The sequence below is a fragment of the Halichoeres trimaculatus genome, unplaced genomic scaffold, assembly GCF_033239565.1.
Source record: "Halichoeres trimaculatus isolate MK-OKI-2021-1 unplaced genomic scaffold, fHalTri1.1 fHalTri1_scaffold_6, whole genome shotgun sequence".
Classification (NCBI taxonomy): domain Eukaryota; kingdom Metazoa; phylum Chordata; class Actinopteri; order Labriformes; family Labridae; genus Halichoeres; species Halichoeres trimaculatus.
The window spans coordinates 21,647,541-21,672,048 of record NW_027437184.1 but is presented as its reverse complement, the minus strand read 5'-3'; the positions used below and the strand labels follow the sequence as shown (position 1 = coordinate 21,672,048).

The following is a 24,508-nucleotide window of genomic DNA, read 5'->3' as shown; positions in this document are numbered from 1 at the left end:
CGGACAGCAATGTTATAAAACCGAGGAGTAGAAACAACACGCCTGCAGTGGCACTTCAGGAAGAGCTTCACCTTCTCTTGGGTTGATCCGCTTCTGAGTATGTTTTATTTCCTAATATTTCTTTTGTTGACTGGATAACAAAAAGTTAAACTGAAGAGGTCTGAATATTTATGTAATGTTTTAAACTTGTTTGTCACTGTTGACTTTAAGTTGTACACGCTGTACAACATCTCAGTTCAGATCCCTGGTTTGACTTTTTCTTTGGCTGTCAGCTCATTTTATGTAACAAACTAGGAAAAAAATACATTTCAGCTGGAGACGAGAAGCATTGACTTAAGTGTAGTGACTAAAGGGCAAAAGTTGTTGCATTAGTGCAAAATAGTGCACAACTTTTCTGCTTCTGATTTCTTCTCTAGCCTATGTCAGTAGGACTTAATCTGAAACCCTGAAGGGGTCAAATCTGAAATCTAACTCTGAGGCATGTCACTAAATCCTAAGTCAAATAATTCTTTGCTTTGTTTTCAAGACCACTGTCTTAACTCTATTTACAGGATAACAGGGGCACAGTTGTCAAGTTCCACATGGTGGGTCAACAACTTAACAGACATAACTGATTTAAAATAAAAATATTCAACCTGCCTTATCCTGTCATTTTTACCCTAGTAGCTCTATCGTTTCTGACCTCCTTTCTTTTTCTACTATCCAATCAGAGCAGTCGATCTCGAGCCTCTCGGGTGCAACAGCATGTCCACTGTGACTCCTGCTACAGTCGGCGCTGCAGGGCCCGAGTGGAGGCCGGTGTATGCTGTGTCATCACCCCTTGCCGTCTGCACTGTGGAGCACTCTTCCACCTGTGCAAAGAGGAAGATCATCTGCTGCTCTGCCCCAACGTGAGGGTACCCTGCCTCAATGTTGGGTATGGCTGCTCACTGCACATGCCCCGCTCTTGTCGGGCAGCTCACCTCCAGGTGTGTCCGGCCAGCGTGGTGTGCTGCTCCATGGAGTGGCTCCGCTGGCCATCTGATGAAACCAGCCCGCACAACGACATTGCCCTGAAGGAAAATGCAATGAAGGAGCGAGAGCAGACTGGGGAGGCTCTGGATCTTGCCATGGCTCTGGTGGACCAGTCAGACCTTTATGACCGTCTGAAGATGAAACCACTCTATCCAGAGCTGGTGGAGGAGGAAGAAGAGGAAGTGGAAATAAAAGAGGAGAAAAAAGAGGAAATGGCAGAAGAAGTGTTGGTCAATGGTGTTGACACAGACACCAAAGAAGGTAAAACATTTTGCTTTGGCTCAACATGAAGCTGAAAGATGCCTCTCATTGGGAAAGGTTTTCACGCCACAACCATAAGTAATAAATACACAAGGGAATTTTATAATATTAGAAACTTTCATATTTTATCTATATTTTTGTGACACATCATTTTTCTTTTCTCTACTCACTGATTGTCTTCACATTTCTATTGTAGAACATCTCACATCTGCTGCTGCTGGAAACGGCGTGTGTCAAAAGGATATTGCAGAGGCCCTCAGGAGTAATGTTGGACCAATCAGTGGCATCAACAAAGAAAAATACGACCTTTGCGAGATGATGTTTGGCATGGAGCGAGGCGCCTGCACTGCTGCTCAAGAAAACCAAGACAATCCTAAAGAAAAACCAAAACACGGCGAGAAGTCAAAATCCCAGATGCAGCAGGATGGTGCGTCAAAGAATACACGAGCAGACCAAACAGATGCAGGGACGAAGGATGCTGCTGCAGACAAAAACTGCCCACCGCCTGATACAAGTAAGTCTGGGCTCGCCCCGTGGCAGGAAGGGGTGCTGGAGCGCCTGCGGACTGAGCTGACCCCACAGGAGTACAACATGTACGTGGTGCATCATGGGCGCATGCTGGTTTCCTTTGGACAAATTCAGGCCTGCACACCGAGGGAGAAGGACTTTGTTTACGGCAGCCTGGAGCCTATCCCAGTGCAGACCCTGCGCTCTTTCAAGGTTTATATTTGAGATTACACTACACCTGTTGATATCAGTTAGAAGTGTTCAACTTGTGCGACACAATCTTAAGTGGAGTACAAAGGAAATGCATCTTCACATTCAGACTTCATCCTAAAAAAAATTACTGCACATTAAAGCTCCCTGAAACCCCTGATAAACTATATCAGTTTATAAACTTAATCCTGATATTTCTCTCAGCTTTGGCAGCCCTTGTTCTTGTCCTTATGTTAAGAATTCAACATTTTTTGCTGTTAAGACCAGAGCGTGTCACATTTCTTGACTTCCCTTAGCAGCACTAATGTTATTAGGTCCAATCTCCCAAGCTGTACTGGCTACCACCAAGAGTTCAACACCCAGTCTTTCAACTTTTAGTTAGTTAAGACCATCCAACCAAACTGGAATGTCACCAATTAGTCAAGTAGAGTCTTAAACATTGTGAGAGCAATCAGTTGGTTGGGGTGCTGCGGCAACCTCTGGTCTAAGAATATGAGACAATGTGGAAGTGCTAAAATCTGCTGTTTCTCGAGTGTCCGCTTGAGGCTGGCTCAGAAAGTACCGGAAGTCACAAACACACCAAGCCAAAAAAAAGTTGTTTTCAAAGCAGAAATTAACCTTTTTACAGCCTGGTTCAAAAAAGGTTTCCAGTCTAAATCGCTAATTTCACTAATTTTCGGGGGGTGAATTTTTTATATTATTAAAATCCCAAGCTCGCCCAATCAGAGGCACAGCTCAGGGTCACATGATGGACAGGTGCCCTATAACTGTAGGCGAAGCCCCTGCCACTACCAATATGGCTGCTATAGCCAATCTGCTTCATTTTCCGTTTCAGAAACAGATGGGTGACACCAGGGAGACTACGTCCATGCTTTATACAGTCTATGGATGTACCATAACACTGTCTTACGTTATACCATCATCTAACAGTCCTTACACTCGTCGCTGATCAGATGGGTATATTTGCTAGCTTGCTGTCAGTGATTAACTTAATCAGCTGAACTCCCAAAGAAACCAACATCACAAATATGAAGCATGAAAAGGTCACAGCTATCGTAATAAACCAAAAATGCATTATGAGGAGCAAATTCTATCAAAGACAAATAATTTAACAGCTATCATGATCCATGATGATAACGTGTATAGTAGCATTGGTTTGGCCAGCTGTTAATAATGTAGCTAATGATGCAAAGTTATACTGTCAGTGTTTTTCCATAATAAAACTTTATTTCAAACATCTTCTTGTAAGGTCCCTGACAGCTATCACTACAGGCGGCGGGTTCATCTGTATGACGTGGCTGCTCGGGCTCAGAGTGAAGCTCGAGGTGTGGACACGTCAGACCTCACCACCAATGAGGAAGACTGGTTCAGTGATGAAGCAGAGGCCACGCTGCTTGGCTACGCGGAGAAGGCTGTCATGGGTCACAAGGTGAGCCCAGTGTATGACACTTTAGATTAGGGATGGGTAATGAATTAGGTACTAAATAGGTATTAGGTTTATTGGTAATAGCTGAATTCTGTCAAAAGTACAGCATACAGATTCAAGTAAAACCAAAAGGTACCATGTGTAGGTACCTAAATGCATCCTTGTGACTGTGAGGGAGTGGAAGAGTAGGGGATTGTCCATGCTGGGCATGAACACAGCATTGCAAGGTTATATATTGAAGAATAAATATATTAAACTGAAAAAATATATATTATTAGACTAATTGGTGTTTTTTACCACATAAACACCAAAAAGTACCGAAAATTGGAACCATTGAGTACCAGTACCGATTGCCAGGTACCAAGCAACCATATTGTTTCAAACGTGAAAGGTACCCATCCCTACTTTAGATTAAAGTAGAAACAAGATGGTCTCTGTGTTTGGGAACAGCTGTATAATATTCTGCAGTTTCCTGAACCATTTCCAGATCAGTTATAGACCACCGTTGTTCCTTCCCCGGATCATACAAATACTGATGCTCTATCCACATGAATGATCTAATGTTGTGATTGATGTGTATCCACACAGATCAGCGAGTCAAAAGCATCCGATGGGCTTTATGTTGATGTGGGAACGCAGACGCACTCATTCCACACAGCTCCTTTCAAATCAAAGACAACGCTGGCGGAGGTGATGGTGGACAGACCGCTGAAGCTCCGTCTTCAGCTGCAGGCTGAGAGCTTGAGCGGCAGAAACAACGCAACCAGCTGCGCCTTCACCCAAATATGTGGTCACTCCTTCCACCGGAGGGAGTTTGCTTCTCATTTCAGGTGTTTGTGAATACTACTGATGTGGTCGGTTGAAACCTAAACCCCTGGAAGTCGTCTGAAGTCCTTTCACATGTGTCATTTCCAGCAGCTTCCTTTTTATGTAGAGCATCTCAAAGCCATAAAAGATTTGAGGATTGTAGATTAACTAATTTATGCATAAAATGTGACTATGAACCTATCCTGTAGTTGTTTTTTTTCAAGAGCTGTGGATGGAGTTGCAAATCTAATTCTGGTGTTTTATTTTTTCCTTTTCAGGAATGCACACAGTGACATCCAGATGGGTCTAAGTGGGTGGTTTGAACAAAGATGCCCCCTGGCATATCTTGGCTGCACATATATTCACAGGAGGTTTCATCCCTCCACACACAAAGCAACTGTGTACTACAAGTAAGCACTACTTCGAAATAAGGGTGCAGAGCATTGTTAAAAATAGAGCTCCTCTCTGCATGAGGTGGATTTCAAGTGTTATACTGAAGCCTAACTGTTTGATTCAATTCAACAAATCACAAAGTTTAGTTTTAAATCTTAAAATGAGAAAAAACTCATCAGTATTGTTTTCTTTCCCTCAGTCAGCAGCTGAAGACTTTTAATCTGCGTCCGACACTCGAAGCCTCATTAGGTCCCAACATCAAACTGTCAAAGCGCTCAGAGGACTCCTCCACCACTCAGAGGAGGAGAGGCATTCGAGGTGGAGGAGTAGAGGACTCCCTGAGCTGTCTCCCCTATGAGGTGCTGTGCCACATGGCCAGTTTCCTGGACAGTATGTCCCTGTCCCAGCTGGCTCTGGTGTCAAAGCTCATGAGACAGGTGTGCTCCACTCTGCTGCAGGAGAGAGGGATGGTCACCCTCCGCTGGGAGAGAAAGACCACCTCATATGGAGGAGCCAGGTGGAGGGCCAAACCTGTAAGATATGCTTACCAAATCCTCCAACTATCCTTTTAGTTGTTATGAGTGTTTTATTACAATGATCTACATTAAAAACTCACTTTGTATTTCCATTTTTTTCTTCCCACAACTTGACTTTCTCTATCCAGGTGTGGGAGTTCAGTCACCTTTTCTCTCCAGTGGACTCATGGCATATGGCAGATATCCCTCCAATATCTGCTCATCTAAAATCCTGCCCATTTTACGAGACCTCTCCACACAAAGAGCGCATTCCCCTTCCCAGCATGAGCGAGAAACAGGAGCAGAGCCAGGAGAGGATGAGTCTTGTTAAACATTTCACAGGAAACAGGCAGAAACTTTGACAAAAAGTTTACTTTACCTGCTGTACTTACCTAAAAGAAACACCACTGTAGTAATTACATTGATGACTGAAGCACATCAGAAAGTACAGAAATTATGTCTTTAAACCAAACAAATAAAACAAATCAATCAGGCTTTTCCCTTCATGTATCATCATTCATCAGTAGATTTAATGTCTGATGATTTCAGCTTAGCTTTTCTACTGCAGTACTTGAAAATGTCTCATTATAAATAATTTTTGAAACATCTTCATTGCCATGCTGATACCCCCTCTCTTGATGAACCCCCCTAAGAAACATACTATACTGTATATTCATAAGACTGTATGGGGGACTATCAGTGCCACAGTAAGAGCAGGGAGTACCTTTAAAACAGCCTTTTTTAAAAAAAAAACATTTTATTTTCTGAATTTTGAATGTACAAAAATCAATATGCTTGTAGTAGAATACACAAAAAAAAATTTTTTTAAAGCAGCTTTTATTCAGCTGCAAAGGTTTAGCAGTTACATGATGGACAGGCAAATAGTCACTTGGTCTTAAATAATTTATAGTTTGACATTTTTGCTTGTTTTGACCCACTGTGACTTCTTTAATCGCAATTAACTGCTTGAAGAGACAATTGTAGTTTATTGCGATTAAAGAAGTCACAGTGGGTCAAAACATCTGACAAGTTTGTATCTGTTTTTTATGATTATTTAAGTTACGTTTTTCATATTTTTGAATAATCATAAAATAAACAGATATAAACTTGTCAGATATCATGACTAAACAAGGACAAAATTTCAGACTTCACAGTAAACATGTTGGAGTAAATGAAAAAAATAAAAAATAAAAAGTCTCCCTTCTAGATCTATGCCTGATCGTAATCCACACTTTAAAAGGAGATTATCAGCGCCAATATAACTGGTTACAGGTTACTTTAAATTGCCACTTCCTATCTTCCTGATCAGGTCAAGCAGGACTGGATTAATTTACAACACTCTAGATCTCTATGACAGCACCACACCGGCTCGCAAAGTTTAGTGGTGAAAAGAGATATCTGTGTTTTTCCTCTGCTGAAAACGATTTCTGCGATTAATTTTGGAGTGATGGTGGACACAGGAGCCAAAACTGTCAGACAGAAAAAGGACAGAAGAGCAGAAGAAAGCTAAAGGGGAGAGTGATACAGCCCAAACTAAAGGCTAAAACACTAGTTAAACTGTTTGTGATAATGTTGATTCCAACCCACAGTCAGCAGTTATTCTGCAGTGGTCTGTTCAAACTTGAGAGTCTATCAATAAAATGAAGAGTGAGGTTACGTTAGCTCTGTTTGGTAGATGACTGGCAGGACATAGCTAACCAGGATTTACTAACATTACACATTATGGACAAGTCTTAGAGCATAGGACTGCCAGCTGTGCTAAATATAAACCGCTACTGACAAACAGACAGTGTTTACTTGTCGTCACGTTAGCCTACAGATACGTCAGAGCACTGGGCTGATGATGGCGCTACATATAGCTGGTACTACTATGACGTTTGCTTGATGTCACATTTCAAACTGTATCACTACGCAACTGTACTGATAAATACCTTACCTTGGTAGCTGGTAAAAAGTTGTCTGAAACAAAGGAAATTTGTTTCAATCCAATCACCATTTGAATGCAAAAAAAAATTACACACCTCGCTAAAAGTAATTTATGACAGCGAGCATCAGACTCCGGGTCAGAAGGTGGTAAGGGAGTCCAATTAAAACAGATCCTTCTCATAGCGTCTTTAAAGATACTTCAAATACAAATATAAACATCACATCTCATTTCTACCATTTCTGTTCAGTGAAATGCTTGCAACTTCTACACACTGCATACCTTTACACAGCATTTATTCACTTTTTTATTTTTATTTTTTATTGCAACTTTCATTGAAATTAAGTGTTTTTTTCTGCCACTAAAATAAAATTGAATACCTTTAAATCCAGATTTTAAGTGCCCCTGGTAAAGAAATAATCACAATGAGAGAAAAAGGTTTTAAGTCTTGATACATAAAGGCTTCTATTGCGATCAGCTATGCAACGCTTTCTGGTACCATTGTTTTGTGACATGCTTTTCACAACAGTCCACTTTTTAGGTAGGTAAAAGGTATTAAAAGTGCATGATCACACCAAATTCGACCCCCTCCTGTTGCCTACAGTAGCTTAAGCCCCATTTCCACCAAGCGGTTCGCTCTGCTGTGGCTTTACACTATTATTTAACTGATGCGGCTATCGCATCCAGCTTATACCATGCCTACCATGAGGGGGCACGGTTGGTTGTGGGAACAGGAAAACAGGACCAGGCTTAACCAGGCCAAACCAGTACCAAACTATACTGATCTAAACCGGACTGCTTGGTGGAAAAGGGGATTTCTTTGCCACATGGTCTATGCAGCCCATCCCCTCCTCCCCCTCCGGATCCTGGCACTGATGGCCCCTCATAGTCGGCTGCATTTTTTTGTGGGTATAGCGTCGGCAGCGTACCGCACGGAGAAGGTTATGAGGAGGTTATTTCTCCCCCTGACTGCTGCAGGATTCATTCAAACGTCGAGCAGCTGCAGCAGCTCACCTGAGCGCGCAAAAGGAAACGAGCCAAAGTGCCGTGGTTTTGCTCAGCGGACGCTCTGCAGAGGTCCATTGTTTTCTTCATCTGCTGTGCATCTGCTGCAGCAAGGACGAAGATTTAGCGCGATACGGGGATCCATGCAAGACGCTTTGAAAAGGGAACCGCTTCAGTATCACGGTAGGCCACGAGCAGAGAGGGGAGAGCTCGGTTACAGGTACATACAAAATTTAGAAAGCTTCATTGGGAGAAATCAAACGGAGTGAGCCAAAAGGAGAGAGGGGTAGAAATTTGCAATCACGCTTACAGGTAAATGATGAGATTAAGTGTTATATGGGAAAATTAATACAGACCCTGTAAGTATAAGTGTGTATCAGCAATCAAGATTGATTTAACCCTGGTTTGGTTTACCACAAGTTTTGATAGAGAGATAGATAAATAGATTCATGCTTGAAATAGAAACCTTACCAATGTTATTTTGTGAAAGCTCAAATGTGAGGTTTTAGAGCTGCTGCAGTGTTTGCATTTTTTCCTCCCTGGGAAATCCCTCATCCCAATTCAAAAGAAGCATCTGTGTCCAGGTCGTGAAGGGGTCCAGCCATGGACGCTGGGAGGCTGGAGCAGCAGGTGGCCAATGTGGACAGAGGCATCGCTTTCCTAAAGCAGGAGCACCTGGTCATGCTGACTGGCCTGCAGCTGGAAATCACACACCTGAAGAGGCGGTGTCACGGTCAGTGTAACTGCTTCCTGCTGCTGTACCACCTCCAAGCTCAGGCTATCTGCCAGCCTATTTCCAAGTGTGCTCATTTCTCTTTTTGACTGCAGAGCTGAGTTGTGAGCTGGAGTCCAGGTTTCCTGACAAAAACACAGAAGGTAAGACTACAACTCCAAGCTGACGGGAGAAAGTGATGTGAGGTAGATACTTAAATTGTTTGACAAGATGATGGGAGAGAAAAAGGCTGTTTAGAGGGGGCTGGCTGTGGCATAGAGGTAAAGCCATTCAAATCACAATTGAGTCAGCTGTTCACATGCTGAAGTTTGCTTTTGTGAATGAAATTAGTTAGCACTGATTGGCTGTCTACACCTCATGTATAAATGGGGTGTGAATGGGATACGTGCAATGTAAAAGTGTTTTGGGTGGTCAGATACTTTTGGGAAGCTCCATAAAAATGCAGTGAAGTGAAGGACTGGTACACACAAGGATATCATCCAAGACAGGTGTAAAATGACAAGAAAAAAGGGTTAAAATCAGATTTACCCTGTGATATTTTTTATTTCTCAACATAACTTGAATATTCTATGTCACTGCTTTTGTTTGCAATTGGAGTGCATAATTTTCTGTGAGTGTGGGGTTTGTATTTACTTTGGTCCATGTCGTTTGTGTCATGTTTGTTCTCAGTGGAGGAAGCAGAGCTAGCAGTACGCTGTGAGGCTGCAGAGCGCCTCCTGGAGGACCAGCAGTGTATAATGGTAGCTGCACGTGGAGAGCTGCGGGCAAGCCGAGCACGAGCATCAGCACTTGGAAGGAGTCTCAGGGACGAAGAGCGGTGTTTCCTGGAGGAGCTGAAACGCCGCAGCCACAAAATCACGCTGCTGAGTCGTGAGCTGCAACGCCAAAATGTTATCACCACCAGTCTCTGCCACGAGCTCCACACTGCACGCTTAAAACTATTCCAGCAGCGCCAGACCACTCAGCCAGCTGCAGAGGGACAGACGGAACCAGAGGGGAAACCTGTAGAAACAGGAGAGGAAGATGAGGAGGATGAAGAAGATGGAGAGGATGAAGGAGGGGAGGGCTCAGACTGGCTTCTGTCTCCTCCTCCAGCCTCTCCCATTAAACCAGAGGAGAGACACAAGAGGCGTGTCACCCTGAGGGAGGAGAGGGTCAGGGCCTGCATCCCACAGGAGAGAGTGACATCACCACAGAGGCCGCACCCAATGCCAGACCCCGCCCTTTTCCTTGTGCCACTTAGATACCGCCTTCTTCGCTTGAGACAACCAATCAGAACACAGGAGGGAGAGGGACTGGAGGATGAGTGGGAGGATATAGAGGACAGCAGGGTCCACAGGAGAGTGGACATGGGAGCAGGAGAGGGAGAAACTGCTCTGTGATGAAAGTTCAAATTAATAAGCTGTCTTCCAGCAGGTCTTGGCTGAAATCAGTCAACGTGATGCTGTTATTCTAAAGTCAAAGAGATGAGAGAGATGTAACCTTGTGATTGTCTGTAGATTTGAGGAAGTAGGCTAGACATGTAGAGTTAGTTGCACATGAGTTTGGAATAAATTGACATAATTAATGAATTTGTCACAATGATGGAGCAACATATACTTTAAAAATGTAAGGAAATGACTAGATGAAAAGAGAACTGTTTCATATTGATGCCTTTTTCATTTTCACACTGTTGATCACGGCATCTGCCTGTAATTAGTAGCCTTGCCTCTGGGTCTGTTAACACTAACACTGTCCTGTTTCAAGTGGCAACCTGCTTTTCACTGCACTAGCCCTATTGCAGGTTGAGAAGGTCGCTCTTAAAGGCTTGGGAAATTTTTTGTATCATTTGCACTTTATTAAATTCATGCAATGTGCCTATTTCTGGCAGATAAGTATTTCTCCTGTTTCATTGTCTGTTCAAATTGTGTTGTCTGTAAAAAAAAAACCCAGTCTGAATGATTCACATGATTCTTTAGGACCAGTAACACTTTTAGAGCTGGGCTAACACCACTTTGTTTCCTGAGGTTAGTGGGTAAAATAATATGCAGAGGACGCACATCTTAACATTGTTAAGATTTTTACATATAAAACATGTAATACAGAAGAAAAAGGAGGCAGAGATCACAGGGGAATGAGGTTTTCAGGGAGTCTAATGGCTTGCAATATGCTGAGCAGTATTCTGTGTTATGCAGGCATTTGTTAAAATGAATTAAATGCTAAGACCAAATAGAATCACATTTATCACTATGTATTCTTCCTTTTTTCCACTTTCCTACTACCAAAATTTAGCAATAAAATAGTTCTAAACACAATAGAAACAAAAAAAGAATACAGCACAACATACTTTTGAATAAGACATGTACAAAGTTCTGATAATTGAATGCTTAAGTACAAGAACTAAAGGAAAGGATATTGAAGGATAGAACACAGATTTTTGCACAGTACATGACTGAGCAGAAGCAAACACATTTGAAAAAATGAACACCCTTAAGTTGTCGACTTGTAGACAAACAGATGAGTATAGCAATTTAAATAATACTGCAGCATTTTTTGGTATAATTGTATTGCCTTACTCTTTAATGGGCAATTTAGTAGTCCACTTATTAAATGTGGTGACCATGGTTTTAAGTGTTAGACTGCAATATTGTTAATAAAATATTTAATTAAAATATTAGAATGTAATTTGGTTTCTAACATCGCCATTAAAAACAAACAGCAAACAAAAAAAACTAAAACATAAATAGAGTTGGGTTGCGTATTGGTTTGTGTTTTGTGGACATGTAACTTTTTTTCTAAGGAAGCGTCCCATTCTAGAACGTTCCCACAGTTGTCTTGGAGACTGTGCTCAGAATGTTAATATCGCGCTGCAGCGCTGCCATGGCAACCGGGGAGCTGTGCCCTGTCTTGTGCCTGTACGCTGGGGAGATGTGATTCCAGAACTTTCTGCCCGGGTTGGGGAGGTGGGCGCTGTGTCATGTCAGCAGTGTTTTCCTCAGGGGGGGAGGGCAAAAATCTGAATTAGTGCCAGACCTCCTGCTGCTTCTATTTATACCTATTCCGCACGTGCTCACGTTCAAGGTTGACAGAGAGCGCATGGGCCGGTGTGAATACAGGAAGTTACATCATGACCGGCGGAGAGGTCGCCCTCTTCTGGACTCGAATGGATGCTAAATTGTGTCAATGTGCATGTGTGTGAATAGAGGGCTCTTTCACAGATTCTCTCCACCCATGAAGGACAGACACACTCACTCACGAATACACACACATGCAGCGACACACAGGTTTGTGTAACGTGCTTTCTCAGCAAGGACAGGGGATCCTCCTGCTCCCTGGGAAGCTCAGCTCTCTGAATGTAGCAGGATGAAGAGCAGAGAGGTCTGGAGAAGATGACACGAACTGGCGGCCCCTAGTCCATGTAAGTCCATATACTGATCCTTCTAGTGTCTGGTGTGTAGGTGTTTTTTTCTGCAATGTTTTTGAGCTTTAAACAAACTTTCATTAGTATTTATTTGGACCTGTTATTTGCCAGAGAACTTTACAATGGGGATCCTTTCATGCTAAATTTGTACTCCCCCTCCTTGTTTTCTGTGTTACATGAGTCCTAGATATTCATTATCAGTCAAGAGTTTATTTGAAGAGATTTGGGCTTCAATCTTTTCCACTGTAAGGTGACACCACAGGAACTCTGCATAATCTTCCTGTCATCAGCTTTTGTCTAAGGCTCTTAGCTGCTTTGCAGTAACGTACACCCTATAAACAGCTGCACTCTCGCACTGACAATGACAAAGCATTCCCAATTTACACTAAGCATCTTAATAAAATCATGCATTGATAGTTCATATCAGGTTAAGTTACATTTGTTAAAGTAGTTTGAGAGTTATCCTAAAGCACCTAGAAGTTTGTTGGGTGATGTCAAAGAGGCGACCTCACTGGTTTTAAAACTCAAGCAAATGCAAAACTTCCAAGAACTTTAGTTCGTGTAACTTAATTATCCCATAAGCAGAGAGATGTTACTTGATGTGGGGATATAACATTTTTAGTGATCTGTTTGCTCTGTTCATCCTGTTTTGATGCTGATGGAATTAAATTCAAAATGATTGTATGTTTTTCAGAAAACAAAAAGTTAAGTTTAAACATTAGATTTGTTATCTCTGTGATGTTTTATATTCAAGAAGCTGCTAGGACTTTCTGGAAAAGCTAAAAATATAGCATACCTGCTGATCAGCTGTGAACTTGTGTAAACTGTGGATTTTTCTTTTCAGGCAACCTGCATAGTTGTACTGCTGTTTTGTGCTCAAAGGCATCATGGGAAACTTAGTCCAGTGCTGTCACACACTGTCAAACTACTTTAAATGTAAGGATACACCTGCCCAAGGAGAGGCTGAAAGATCCCCACTCTTATCCAGTGAGGAGAGCGAGTGTGAGTCACCCAGTCTGCCGGACAACTTGGAGGAGGATCAGTTAACTGTCTCGACGGGACTGACAAACCCCGCCCTCGAACCAGAACACTTCCTGTTTCCAGACATTATCCTGAGCAGCAACCTGGGTGGGGACATGACTTTGGTGGAACCCATGGTGTGTCTGCTGGTGTCTGAGGAGGAGGAGGGTGTAAGAGCAGATGAGACTGGAGATGAAGGACAAGAAAGAAGCAGCAGCTGGGCGATCAGAGGATACTCTGAGGTTGAGACACAGACAGAGGGAGAAACACAGATGGGTACTGGGGTGCAGACTCAGACAGAATCACAGGAGGAGGTCCAGGCCCAAACAGAAACACTAGTGTGCCATTATGAAACTTTGGCAAGAGAAATGAGCGCACTAACTAGAAGCGGCATCACTGAAGACCAGGCTGTGGATGTTTGGGACGAAAGTGAAATAATGGAGCAGGTGGAAGCACAAACAAACGAACATACATCAAATACAATGGAGGATACAGACCTAAAGGAGCCCATCAAAGACAAAGAACTGAACCTAAAATCTGAGAGCGACTCAATGATGCATGGTGAGCACCATGTTACCAACATGAATGAAAACATGGAGAACTTTGATAACTATTGTTTGGACCAAAAACAAGCAACTGAACAGAATAGTGTAAAGACTGAACATGTCCCCTCAAACCCAAACATGGATCAGTCAGAGGACTGTGCAGATCTCTTCATCTCCTTCACTTCAACAAAGGAGGAGGAGATAGACAGCAAAGCTTGTCTTCAGGGGGGTTTGGAGTCAAAGAAAGCTTTGCAGAAGATGGAGGAAGAGCAGGAGAAGGCTGGGGTGAAGCAAATGGCTCTGTTTTCAGTTGACAGGCTGTTTCAGGTTGCAGCACACATCAAAGGTGTGTCTTTTTTTATTTAACTGTGTTAAATCGTGGTGTTGTTTCTCTGTAGTGTGTACTTGTTTGTTAAAAGTGTTCATTTGCATCAGTCATTTCTACCTCAAGGTTCTAAAAGCTAAACAAGCTGCTGAGGATATCGTTAAGAATAAATTATTATAGTTTTAAAAAGGCAGAGGAAATTGCTTTTTTTTTAAAAAAAAGAGGGGAAAAAAACTACAAATATAGTTTGAAGAAGGTTAGAAGAAAAGGAAATTGGTTATGGATATTGAAATATACATCTTCTATACTCACCTTGCATGTTAATACAGTCGAAAAAGTCTTTTTATTATTCAAAATTTTTGTCTTCACACCCTTATTTTGTCTCCCTTGTGAAAAGCTCCTCCTCGTCAAAGTGAAGAAATCCCTGAGGATGATCCGTCTGAGAACCCTAGTAGCGATGAAAGAAAACAACTCAGCATCCGTGACATCGTAGATCTTCAAGAGACAAGCTTTACTGTCAGAATCCAACCTCCGGGAACAGAAAGTTTCGAGCTTCAGGTTCTACTTTTCTCTCTTTATTTTATCAAAAAGAAAATGTTCTTTATTTGTGGCTCTTTCTCAGACTCCTCATTCTCTCAGGTGTCAGGTCAGATGCTGGTAGCAGAGCTTCACCAGGTGCTCATGGATCATGAAATCACCTGCCATCGCACATGCTTTTCCCTCCAGCAGGGAGGCAACGTGCTGGACAGCCTCACTATGTTACGCTCCATCCAGGGCATCCAGGAGGGGGTGCTCATCAAGGTGGTGGAGGGTAACTGCCTCCTCTTTTTCCTTTACTTTATACACTGTTTATTGAAAGTCATCAAGATGCTACTTTTCACTCCTTATTACTGGTACACATTTTTTCTTTTCTAACCTTCCCCAAAAACTTGTAAATATTTCTACACATTGCATCACTCACTTCAGACTTCACTGTAAGTATTTCAGTAACTTAAAACTGTTTTGTTTGGGACGCAGATGGCCAAGGGGTCTAGGTTGCCTCTGATGATGTTCGAAACCCTCGAGTGGGTGGTCTAGGTTGGAACCCACCCTGTGGCCTGTTTCTTGCATGTCATTCCCCACTCTCATCCTGTTTCCTACTCCATCCACTGGCCTATCCTCTCTAAAAAAAGCTGCGTTCTTTAAAAATCCAAACACTGTATATTATTGATGTACAAAGGGTGGTTTATATCAAATAACATAAAGACTGATCCCCCAAAATCAATCACTCCAGTGCATGTCTGATAAAGATGATTATTGATTAGATATCATATGCCAAATCACTCAAGGTGTAGTTTAAATGCTGCTCACTGTACTGAAATACAGCATCTTTTTTCTTGATCTTGCAGATTCTTACTCGGTGCGTGATGCCCGCCTTCACCTCAGACACACTCGTGACCTCCTGAGGAGCCTTGACCCAACAGATGCATACAATGGAGTGAACTGCAGCTCTCTATCTTACCTCACCTTTTACACTAGGGGAGACAGAGGTCATATTTTATCTGGTCACCTCCTCACATCTGATTCTGTTTGATCATTTCTCTCCAGAATTCTTCATCTCCTTTTATTTTTGTTCCTTTAGGAAGTGAGAGCGTGGGAAGCAGAAGGAATTCAGAAATAGAGTTTGTTGACTTCAAACCACCTGAATACATCCTACCTGGATATAAGGAGCGACCTCTGAGTCCTCTTCAGCCGCTCAGAGATGACTGGAAGGTAAATGGTCAGCTTTTACATACAGCTGTAAAGATGTTAAACACTTGAAAGTTCACTTCAAGTGAATGAATGGTGTTAACTGTATTTCAGCCACTTCAGTGTCTGCGGGTCCTGACCATGAGCAGCTGGAATCCTCCTCCAGGAAACAGGAAGATGCACGGAGACTTAATGTACCTCAATGTCTTGACAATGGAAAACAAAGAACTTAATATTACATCGTCGACACGCGGCTTCTACCTCAACCAGTAAGTGTTCAACACAATGAGGAGTTTTTGGCTCTGCCAGCTGAAGGTTATCAAATTATTCCACAGTGTTTAATTTGCATGTTTGGCTTTGACATTATCTAACAGTATTTGACATACTTTCTAGTGTTGACATTTAACTATTGTAAAAGTAGAATCTGAGGACTATTGCCCACTGCTCCCTTTTGTCCTACCAATAAACTGGCCCTCAACATTTTTTTTCTAGCTCCTGTAGTGACAAAGTAACAAGCAATTACTTCTCAAAGATAGAAAGTCCTCGGAGAGTGCTAAGACAACACTAATTACGTACATGCGCTCAACTTTTGCCTTGCTCTGACTGCTCCAGGTCGACTGCCTTCAACTTCAACCCCAAACCGGCAGCCCCCAAAACCCTTTGCCACTCTCTAGTTGAGCTGCTGAGTCAAGTGAGCCCTGCTTTCAGAAAGAACTTTGGTACCCTGCAGAAGAAGAGGTAAGCCTGAGGGAAGAATTTATATTTAACACGGGTCAGATCAGTAAGATACATGCCTGACCTATCTGTGTAAAGTGGGGTAAGAAAATGGTTTCATTCTGTTGAATTTGAGATATGTTTGATATCTGTCAATCAGTCAATCACTGGATAATCTAAAACCCTTTTCTTGTCTGTATGAACCAGAGTACAGCAGCATCCTTATGAGCGGATTGCAGCACCTTTCCAGCTGTTCACATGGATTGCCCGTCAAGGAGACCACTCCCTCGACTGTGTCAGAGCAGAGGAGACACACACAAGCCGTATGGGCCAGGACGAGCACACAGCTGGGCAGGTTGCAGACATAAAAAAGTAAAAACAGGAAAAAGTGGAGAAAAAATGGAGAGGTAGTGATGTTGACATTCAGGTTGTGTGTTTGACCTCAGAGTCGAGACTGGAATGAGGAGCTGCAGGGATGCAGAGAGCTCAGCAGGAGCTCTCTTGAGGAGCGCCTGCACAGGGAGAGGTGCATGTTCAAGGTGAGATCACAGATTCCTCCACATGTTTCATTAAGCTTTCTAATTTCTTTCTGATGATTTGTGAGAGAAGCAAAGATTTTTCTGAGATCATCCATAAAGCACTGACCAGGAGTACAGGAGCTAGATTTGTAAACCTAACAGTCCCTTCTGATCTGTTTCCTCTTGCTTTTGATGAATAAGACTGTGTTCCTGTGAATAAAACCCATGAAGTGAGCTAGTATTTTTGATCCCTCTGCGCAGACAAACTGTGACTTTGTTGCTGCTGCAACGCAAGGAGCTGTAGCTGTTATAGATGGCAACGTCATGCCGTTAAACCCAGGGGAGCCGCCTCATATGCAGATGTTTATCTGGAATAACCTCTTCTTCAGCCTGGGGTTCGACATATCTGACCACTACCGTCCACTAGGGGGCAACACTGCTGCTCATGCTGCTGCCATCTGTGACTTGAGAGGTGCACAGGTAGAGGTCCTGACAAAAAAAGTAGTTGGGTGTTTGTTCCGTATGTACTGTGAGCTGTTTCAAGTTGTGTTTATGCACTTGAGTATGCTTATGTGTTCATGTGGATATTAAAAGAAAAAACAACAATCAAGGGTCATTTAGCAAGATACCTGCAGTTGCATGGACCCTTATGTTGCTCTCTTACAGGCATACTCATCTGTGGACAGAGAGGGGCTTCACACACTTGGCACAGCTGTCGTGGATTATCGTGGCATACGTGTTATCGCTCAGACCATTGTTCCTGGGATACTGGAGAAAAATCAGGAGCAGAGTGTCGTATACGGCTCCAACGACTATGGTAAAACTGTTGTCACACACCCCAGGTACAGCAGTAAAACATTCATATCATTTATTTTAGATATTTACATCTTGATTGGGTTTAACACTTAAATTTTTCAACATAATTCTAGGTTCCTGTATCTTTTGGATGAAACCTGTAAACCTCTGAGGATCCTGCGCCACCAGGTGATGGACCACAACAACGGCCCCGTGGAGCTATGTTCAGGCATTGAGACCAAAGGAATTATGGGTAATGATGGAAGGGCTTACATCTTGGACCTGCTCCGGACTTTCCCTCCCGATCTTAACTTCCAGCTCACAGTAACGAAGGACAGAAGTGAGGTACCAGAGGAGTGTCAGAGCCACGGTTACCCACAGCGACACCCTCACAGTCTGGGCAGCCTGAGACCAGAGCTGATAGAGGCCTTCATTCAGCACAGGTGAGGGATCAAACATGCAGACCACCTTTCAGGATGCAGTACAATGCTCCTCTTAATTGTTTTTTCTGCTGCAGGTATGAACTTTATGTTAAGATGGTGTCTAACGGACTGAAAGAAGAGCTGAAAGCCACGGAGCAGAATGAGGAGCTTGTTTTTGATCCAAGCGTTGTTGAAACAGGTACAGCTAAGTGAACAAACTCTTTCTGTGTAACATTGTTTGATTGTGTTAAATGTGTTGAATTCTTGATTCATGTTTTACTCCTGTAGATTTCCAGGAAAAAGACCTGATTGCAAAAGCTTGCAGGGCTGTTGGATCAGCAAGTGACTGTTGCTTTGACATCCGCTTCAACCCTGATGTTTGCTCTCCAGGTGATGAAACACGTACCTGGGATTACTCACACACAAACAGTCATGTTCATAGAATATTGAAAAAAAGAGACAAAATTGAACTCCATGCTTTTGCTGCAGGTGTTAGATTTCCCTCTGAGTGTGTTGAGGATGTGCAGAGGCAGAAACAGTTATTATGGGATGCGGCTGCTTTTCTGCTGACTCATCAGATTCCAACCTTTGTGAGTCTTTGACTAATATTTCAGATCGTCTCTACTTTGTTCTGAAAGTTTAAAATATATCTACAACTCATCTATGTGTGTGTGTGTGTGTTTGTGAAAGCTGAGAGACTGCCTTGACAATGTCGCAGTGCCGATGGATGGAGCAACCCTGACTTCAGCTCTACACCAGCGGGGAGTCAACGTACGATATTTAGGCACTGTTCTTCAGGAACTGGACAGGATGGTGGAGAAAGAGAGACTCAGCCACATACAGGTATTTTTCTACAGGTATTATTCATCATACTACATAAATGAATCTCAATGTAGCTGCTATTGAGCTCACCCTTACATCACTTTAATCCCCATCTTTTTACAGGACTGAGAATCATTATTGTAAACCTGGCCTTACAGGAGCTATTGACCAAAACAGAAAACTATAAAACACTGTTCTTCTATTCTGTTTATGTTATGTTCTTCTTCTACTCTATTCTATTCTTTTTAGTATTTCGTATTTTATACATGCTTTTACAGAGACTTTCTATCAGTGAAGTCATCATCAGAAGTGCAAAACACATCTTCAGGACCTTTCTCCAGGTAAAGCGCACACATAATGTGAACAAGTAAAATACACCCATCACACTCTGGACACATAATGCTTAAAGGGGACATATCATGCTGATCCCTGATTTAATACTCACATATAATATAATAAATTTGAAAACAAGACCTTTCACCCCCTGAAGTTTCAAAAAATGAGATATTGTATTTTTTCTGATATCCTAGAATGAGATTTGATGCCTCTGAAAATAGGTCATTGACAGTTGGCCGCGAGATTTCGACCATTGTGACGACACGAGGATCCTTTCTTTTTATTGGAGTAATCTGATAAAGCAGCTCCTCCTCCGTGAAGTCACTTAGTCACACAACCGCCACCGAGGGATACACCCACCAAGAGCCGAGTATAAACGTATAAACTATACATGTTACAGTACCGGTTTGACTCACCACACTGAAGCGTCCTGAGATGATCTGTGTCGAGGTGGATTTTCTTCCTCCTGAGCTGCAGAACTGTCCGGGTCTGACTCTGGGTCCAATACAAAAGGACGTATCCTGCACTCTGCCATTTTATTAGTGCTATCAATGCCTTACGGTGAAGTTTTGGCAAACAGCAAACTCGCTCGGTCTGCTCCATTCAATGTGGCTATTTTGTAAATACTGCCATGCTGCAAAAACCGCCCCTTCGCTCCACCCCCTCCGCCCCTCTGATCGAACTGACCAATCAGAGCACAAAGGGCTGTGACGTTGCGAGGTCATTGGAGGTCATTCTCCAAACGGAGCGTTTCACCGAGATCTTCAGAATGGCCTAAAATGAGGATATTGAGAATGGTATTGTGGGGCAATGAAGGAACTAAATGACTTGTACTGAGGGCAGAAATGCTTTACAGGCATCCTAGTCTGGCATAGTGAAAAGGAGAAACAAGCTTGATATGTCCCTTTTAATTTCCTCTCCTCTTGTCGACACTACAGACTCTGTACATCAAAACAAGACACAGGACCAGTTTCTTCCCACAGGCCATCACACTGACGAACATTTAAACCAGCCATAAAACTATAATTCATATACTTCATATACCTCATGCACAACTACAGCCTGTTTGTATGTTTCTCCTTTGCACATATTTTTATGTCCTTACTCCTTATGCTGTCTAGCCTAAATGTTTATTAAAAAATTTGTTGTACAATTTTTGCTTCACTTACTTAATCTCTGTTTTTATTTGTGATATTGGGTATTTATTCAAACTATTTGTACAGAAAGAGCACAGTTTAATATTGGAGTCATTTTCCCTGTACTCTTTTGAAAATAGTTGGCAAAAAAAAGCCTTTTCTGATTCTGATATCACTAAAAATGTTTTCAGTCCAGCATTGCCGCTCCTTATCAACCTTTGTCATTGTTCCCCTCAGGATGTTGAACCTGCAGCTTTCTCTGCAGCGGTCAGTCACTTCCTGAACTGCCTCCTCAGTCCCTCCTCCTGTGTGCCTGACTCCTGCGCAGACGAGCTCCTCTCTCGCCGCAGGAGCCGACGTCGGAGGAACCACGGGGGCCGAGTGGCCACATTGACAGACAGTGTGTGGACCAGACTGAATCCCAGTGAGCTGTGGGTCAAGATCAAGACTGAGGCTGAAAAGTATTACCACTACACAATAGAAAGGTGTGTATGTGTGAGTGTGTCTTTGGCTGTCTGTGGTTGGAAATGTGCAGCAGGATTTTACTCTGTTGTCCTTTCTGTGTTTAGTGAAAGTATAGATGAAGTGATAGAAAAGCGGAGCCTTCAGAGGATCTCCTTACTGAGAGAGATTGCAATCAAGACCGGTATCCAGGTCAGACTTCAGTCCTGCTTCTTTTTTTCTTAAGTTACTGCTAACAATAGACTCAGTTGTTTATCTTGAAGAGGAATTAGGCAAGGATTTGATCTGAAACCGCATGTGTATAATTTAAAACCATATCTGAAGCAAAGATAAAACACTTGTCTGCTAGCTACCCAAATCTCTACTCTACAGTACATTCTTATATTTGATGCTTGTTTGAATTATTTTTTTAACCTTGATCCTCATCTTCCTTTTCTGTATATGTAGGTGCAGCTGAAGGAGTACGCGTTTGAGTCTCGACACAAGCCGGTGTTTGGGGAGGAAGATGTGGTCAACATTTTTCCTGTGGTCAAACACCTCAGACATACATCAACAGACGCCACGTGGCTTGTGCAACAGGCACAGGTGGCTGTGCAGCAGGGTGAGAAGCAGGCGCAATGATTGGAGAGTTGTTCAGTAGGGCAGCAAGCCACCAAAATCAGAAAAAATAAAGATCAAGATCACCAGTCACGCTTACTTCTAATCTAGCTAAAGATAATGGCCTTTACTTCTTCAGGTGGTTCAGATTTGCTTTTCTTCTTCATTGCAAACTTGCAGAATATGACATGTTATTTATTTTTCCAAACTCAGCAGTGTTTTACGTTGTGTTTTAGGGCTTCTCAAAGAAGGATATGAGCTGATCAACCAGGCACTGACTCTGTTCAGCAGTGTATGTGGGGTCCTGCATGAAGATGTGTGTGTGTGCCTGCGTCTCCTTGGACGGATCAGCTACATCTTTGGGGATTATGCTAATGTAAATATGCTTTTTAAATAAAGTGTGGCATCTAGAGTTTTACCTGTTTTATTATATAAAAAGAACATGTCTGAGCTGTTAAAAGGAACACTTTGCTCATTTTTCATAGGCCCTCAGTCACCAAGAAAAGGCTGTTATGAGCAGTGAGAGGGTTCAAGGTATAGAGCATCCACAGACAATCCAAGACTATGTGAGTTTTTCTACCTGCTCATTGAACCAAAACTAGAAGGATGAAGTTAATCATGCTAAGATATCTTGCTTACATCTATTGATGTAATATTCCCTAAGTCTTACTGTGACAGTACTCTTTTCTGTGATTCAGACTCATCTGGCCCTGTACTGCTTTGCTGGAGGTCGCCCTCAGACTTCCCTACAGCTGCTGTATCGTGCGCGGTACCTCACTCTGCTCGTAATTGGGGAAGACCATCCACATGTTGCACTGCTGGATGTAAGTAAAACCTCAGCTGGAAAGGGTTCACCCATGATTAAATGCTGGTTAAGCATCAAGGGTAAATAAAACACATTTTCATCAGTATGTTGAAATAATATGGGAGGATTCTAAAAAAAATGTAAGAGTTACTAAAACCTAACAGGAAAAGTGGATTTTCTTTGAGGACAAACCCTGTTTCACTTTGCCTTATCAGACTATGCTGGGTCTCATTCTTCATGGACTGATGGAGTACGACCTTTCCCTGAAGTTCCTCCAGAATGCCTTAACTTTAACCTCAAAATACCACAGTGCCACGTCCCTGAAGTATGCACAGAGGTAATCAAAGACAAATTGTCTTGATATCCCTTTCTATAATCATAAGCAGGTATCCCTGCTGATATCCATTTCTGTAATCATAAGCAGGTACTCCACTTAAGTTTTTACTTTGTCCTTTTTGTGTCTGTCTTTGTGCAGTCACCATTTACTTGCCACCGTGTATGAAAGGAAAGGAGAGTTTCGGTTGGCCTTGCAACATGAGAAAGAGGCTTATTCCATATACAAGAGCCAGGTATGCTTTTAAATGTGAGACATTGATGATTTCTTGTGCCACCTAAATGTTATATGTGCATTATTTCAACTTTAAGAGTTATTTGTTGCTCATGTCAAGATTAAAGAGGACCATGAGAATATCAAGGAAAGCTCAGAGTACCTGAAGAGCCTCACTCAGCAAGCTGTGATCCTTCAAAAAGCCATCAACAGTATCTACAGTAAAACCCCCAGTGCCTGTATTCCCCCTCCAAAAGTTAGTAAATGACTCAAAAACATGCATGATAATAAATACCTTCTGGTTCTCTGATATTTTATCTGATGTGTTTCCCTCCAAGTTTTCCACTCCAAGCCTCCATACAATCCTTCAGCAGCTCAACCTGGCATGTGAAATCACTCTCATTTCCCTCAGGTGAATATAGAAAGAGTTCATTTTTATCTCACCTTGTAACTGTTGTTATAAAAGATGAGTGTACAAGAGGATTTCTCTTACTTATACCATTACATCTTTTATGTCCAGTGCAACGGACATGTTGGAGCTGAAGGCCAAGTTGAAAGTCAAGGTGGAGGTTGAAGAGCTTGACAAAAAGACATGAAAGCTTTGGGCAACAATACTGAGCTGTGGACTACAATGGAAGTTCAAAGAAACATCTGGGACTTCTGAAACCGGCAGTGAACAATAAACAACAAGGACAGCAAAAGCTGGGAAAATTGTTTCTGTGTAAAAGTAGGCTACCCTATTTTTGACAACACCACCAACAGACATGTACAATGTCCTCTGTTGAAAAAGGAGTTTGTTCTCCTGTAATCTGTCCCACTTATTGTAGCTTATACTGATGATCTATGGAATATTCTTATCTAGAATTAACTCTTTAGATGGTAACTTTTATGGTAAATAAGTATAATTGTCTACTTTATTGTAAAAAAGCAAACTTTAATAAGTGGTTGAAATGATTATTCTTTTGGACAAGCACATAAGCATGATATGTTTAGGTTTTCAACTCCTGCAGATCAAACAAATAAAGCAACTCCTGTTTAAGTCCAAATTTTCCAAGATGTTGCCTTGCAGTTCTTCATGTGTCCACTGGGCTTCACACTTGTGCCATCACCCTCCCTTATGAAATGATTGATGATGTAAAGTTTATTATCTATCATTTTCGAATTCTGTTAATGTGGTAAATATTATTGCGACATGGTGGTTAAAAATTGCAGGTTGTGTCTCCATTCCAAATGGCGATTAAAAGCATTTCGTAGGTCTAAAATGAGAATATTAACAGTATAGTTTGAGTTTCCTTGAACAAGTAAGTGCCTAAGTAAATGTAATGATAATAAACTGTTATCTTTTAACTGTTACTTTTAAGTCTTTTTACACTTATACTGTAAGCAATTTCTTTTTTCCTTCTGTTTAAATAACAAAGGAAGCATTATATACACAGGTGACACATTTAAAGAAAAAGTAACATAAAACTGAAATAAAACAGCCATGGCTTTATTTTAAATAAAATACTAAAATGCTTAAATTTGATTAAATTCATGTTGTT

At 42.0% G+C, this 24,508-nt stretch overlaps 3 protein-coding genes across 3 annotated transcripts; all 3 read left to right on the top strand.

The window, feature by feature from the left end:
• The first annotated feature begins 419 nt into the window (after window positions 1-419).
• Window positions 420-5,622, top strand: fbxo40.2 (F-box protein 40, tandem duplicate 2). Its single transcript, XM_074672455.1, has 8 exons — window positions 420-425; window positions 711-1,275; window positions 1,472-1,995; window positions 3,242-3,421; window positions 4,007-4,248; window positions 4,504-4,635; window positions 4,818-5,151; window positions 5,283-5,622. The coding sequence occupies exons 1-8, from the start codon at window positions 420-422 to the stop codon at window positions 5,493-5,495; spliced, it is 2,196 nt and encodes a 731-aa protein (XP_074528556.1). The 3' UTR covers window positions 5,496-5,622.
• A 2,311-nt stretch (window positions 5,623-7,933) lies between these two features.
• On the top strand, window positions 7,934-10,886 carry LOC141791902 (coiled-coil domain-containing 92B-like). Its single transcript, XM_074672604.1, has 4 exons — window positions 7,934-8,245; window positions 8,647-8,795; window positions 8,891-8,938; window positions 9,465-10,886. Exons 2-4 carry the CDS (start codon window positions 8,666-8,668, stop codon window positions 10,175-10,177), a joined length of 891 nt encoding a protein of 296 aa, XP_074528705.1. The 5' UTR covers window positions 7,934-8,245; window positions 8,647-8,665; the 3' UTR covers window positions 10,178-10,886.
• Window positions 10,887-11,892: 1,006 nt separating this feature from the next.
• On the top strand, window positions 11,893-23,992 carry LOC141792142 (clustered mitochondria protein homolog). The gene is made up of 29 exons (XM_074672960.1): window positions 11,893-12,192; window positions 13,040-14,106; window positions 14,483-14,643; window positions 14,725-14,896; window positions 15,474-15,614; window positions 15,707-15,837; window positions 15,928-16,082; window positions 16,426-16,551; window positions 16,735-16,882; window positions 16,974-17,066; window positions 17,307-17,525; window positions 17,712-17,887; window positions 17,975-18,283; window positions 18,358-18,461; window positions 18,551-18,652; window positions 18,752-18,852; window positions 18,953-19,105; window positions 19,363-19,425; window positions 20,794-21,041; window positions 21,126-21,210; window positions 21,466-21,619; window positions 21,852-21,991; window positions 22,101-22,181; window positions 22,314-22,439; window positions 22,636-22,757; window positions 22,896-22,989; window positions 23,089-23,223; window positions 23,306-23,379; window positions 23,488-23,992. Exons 2-29 carry the CDS (start codon window positions 13,083-13,085, stop codon window positions 23,561-23,563), a joined length of 4,713 nt encoding a protein of 1,570 aa, XP_074529061.1. The 5' UTR covers window positions 11,893-12,192; window positions 13,040-13,082; the 3' UTR covers window positions 23,564-23,992.
• The last annotated feature ends 516 nt before the right edge of the window (window positions 23,993-24,508 follow it).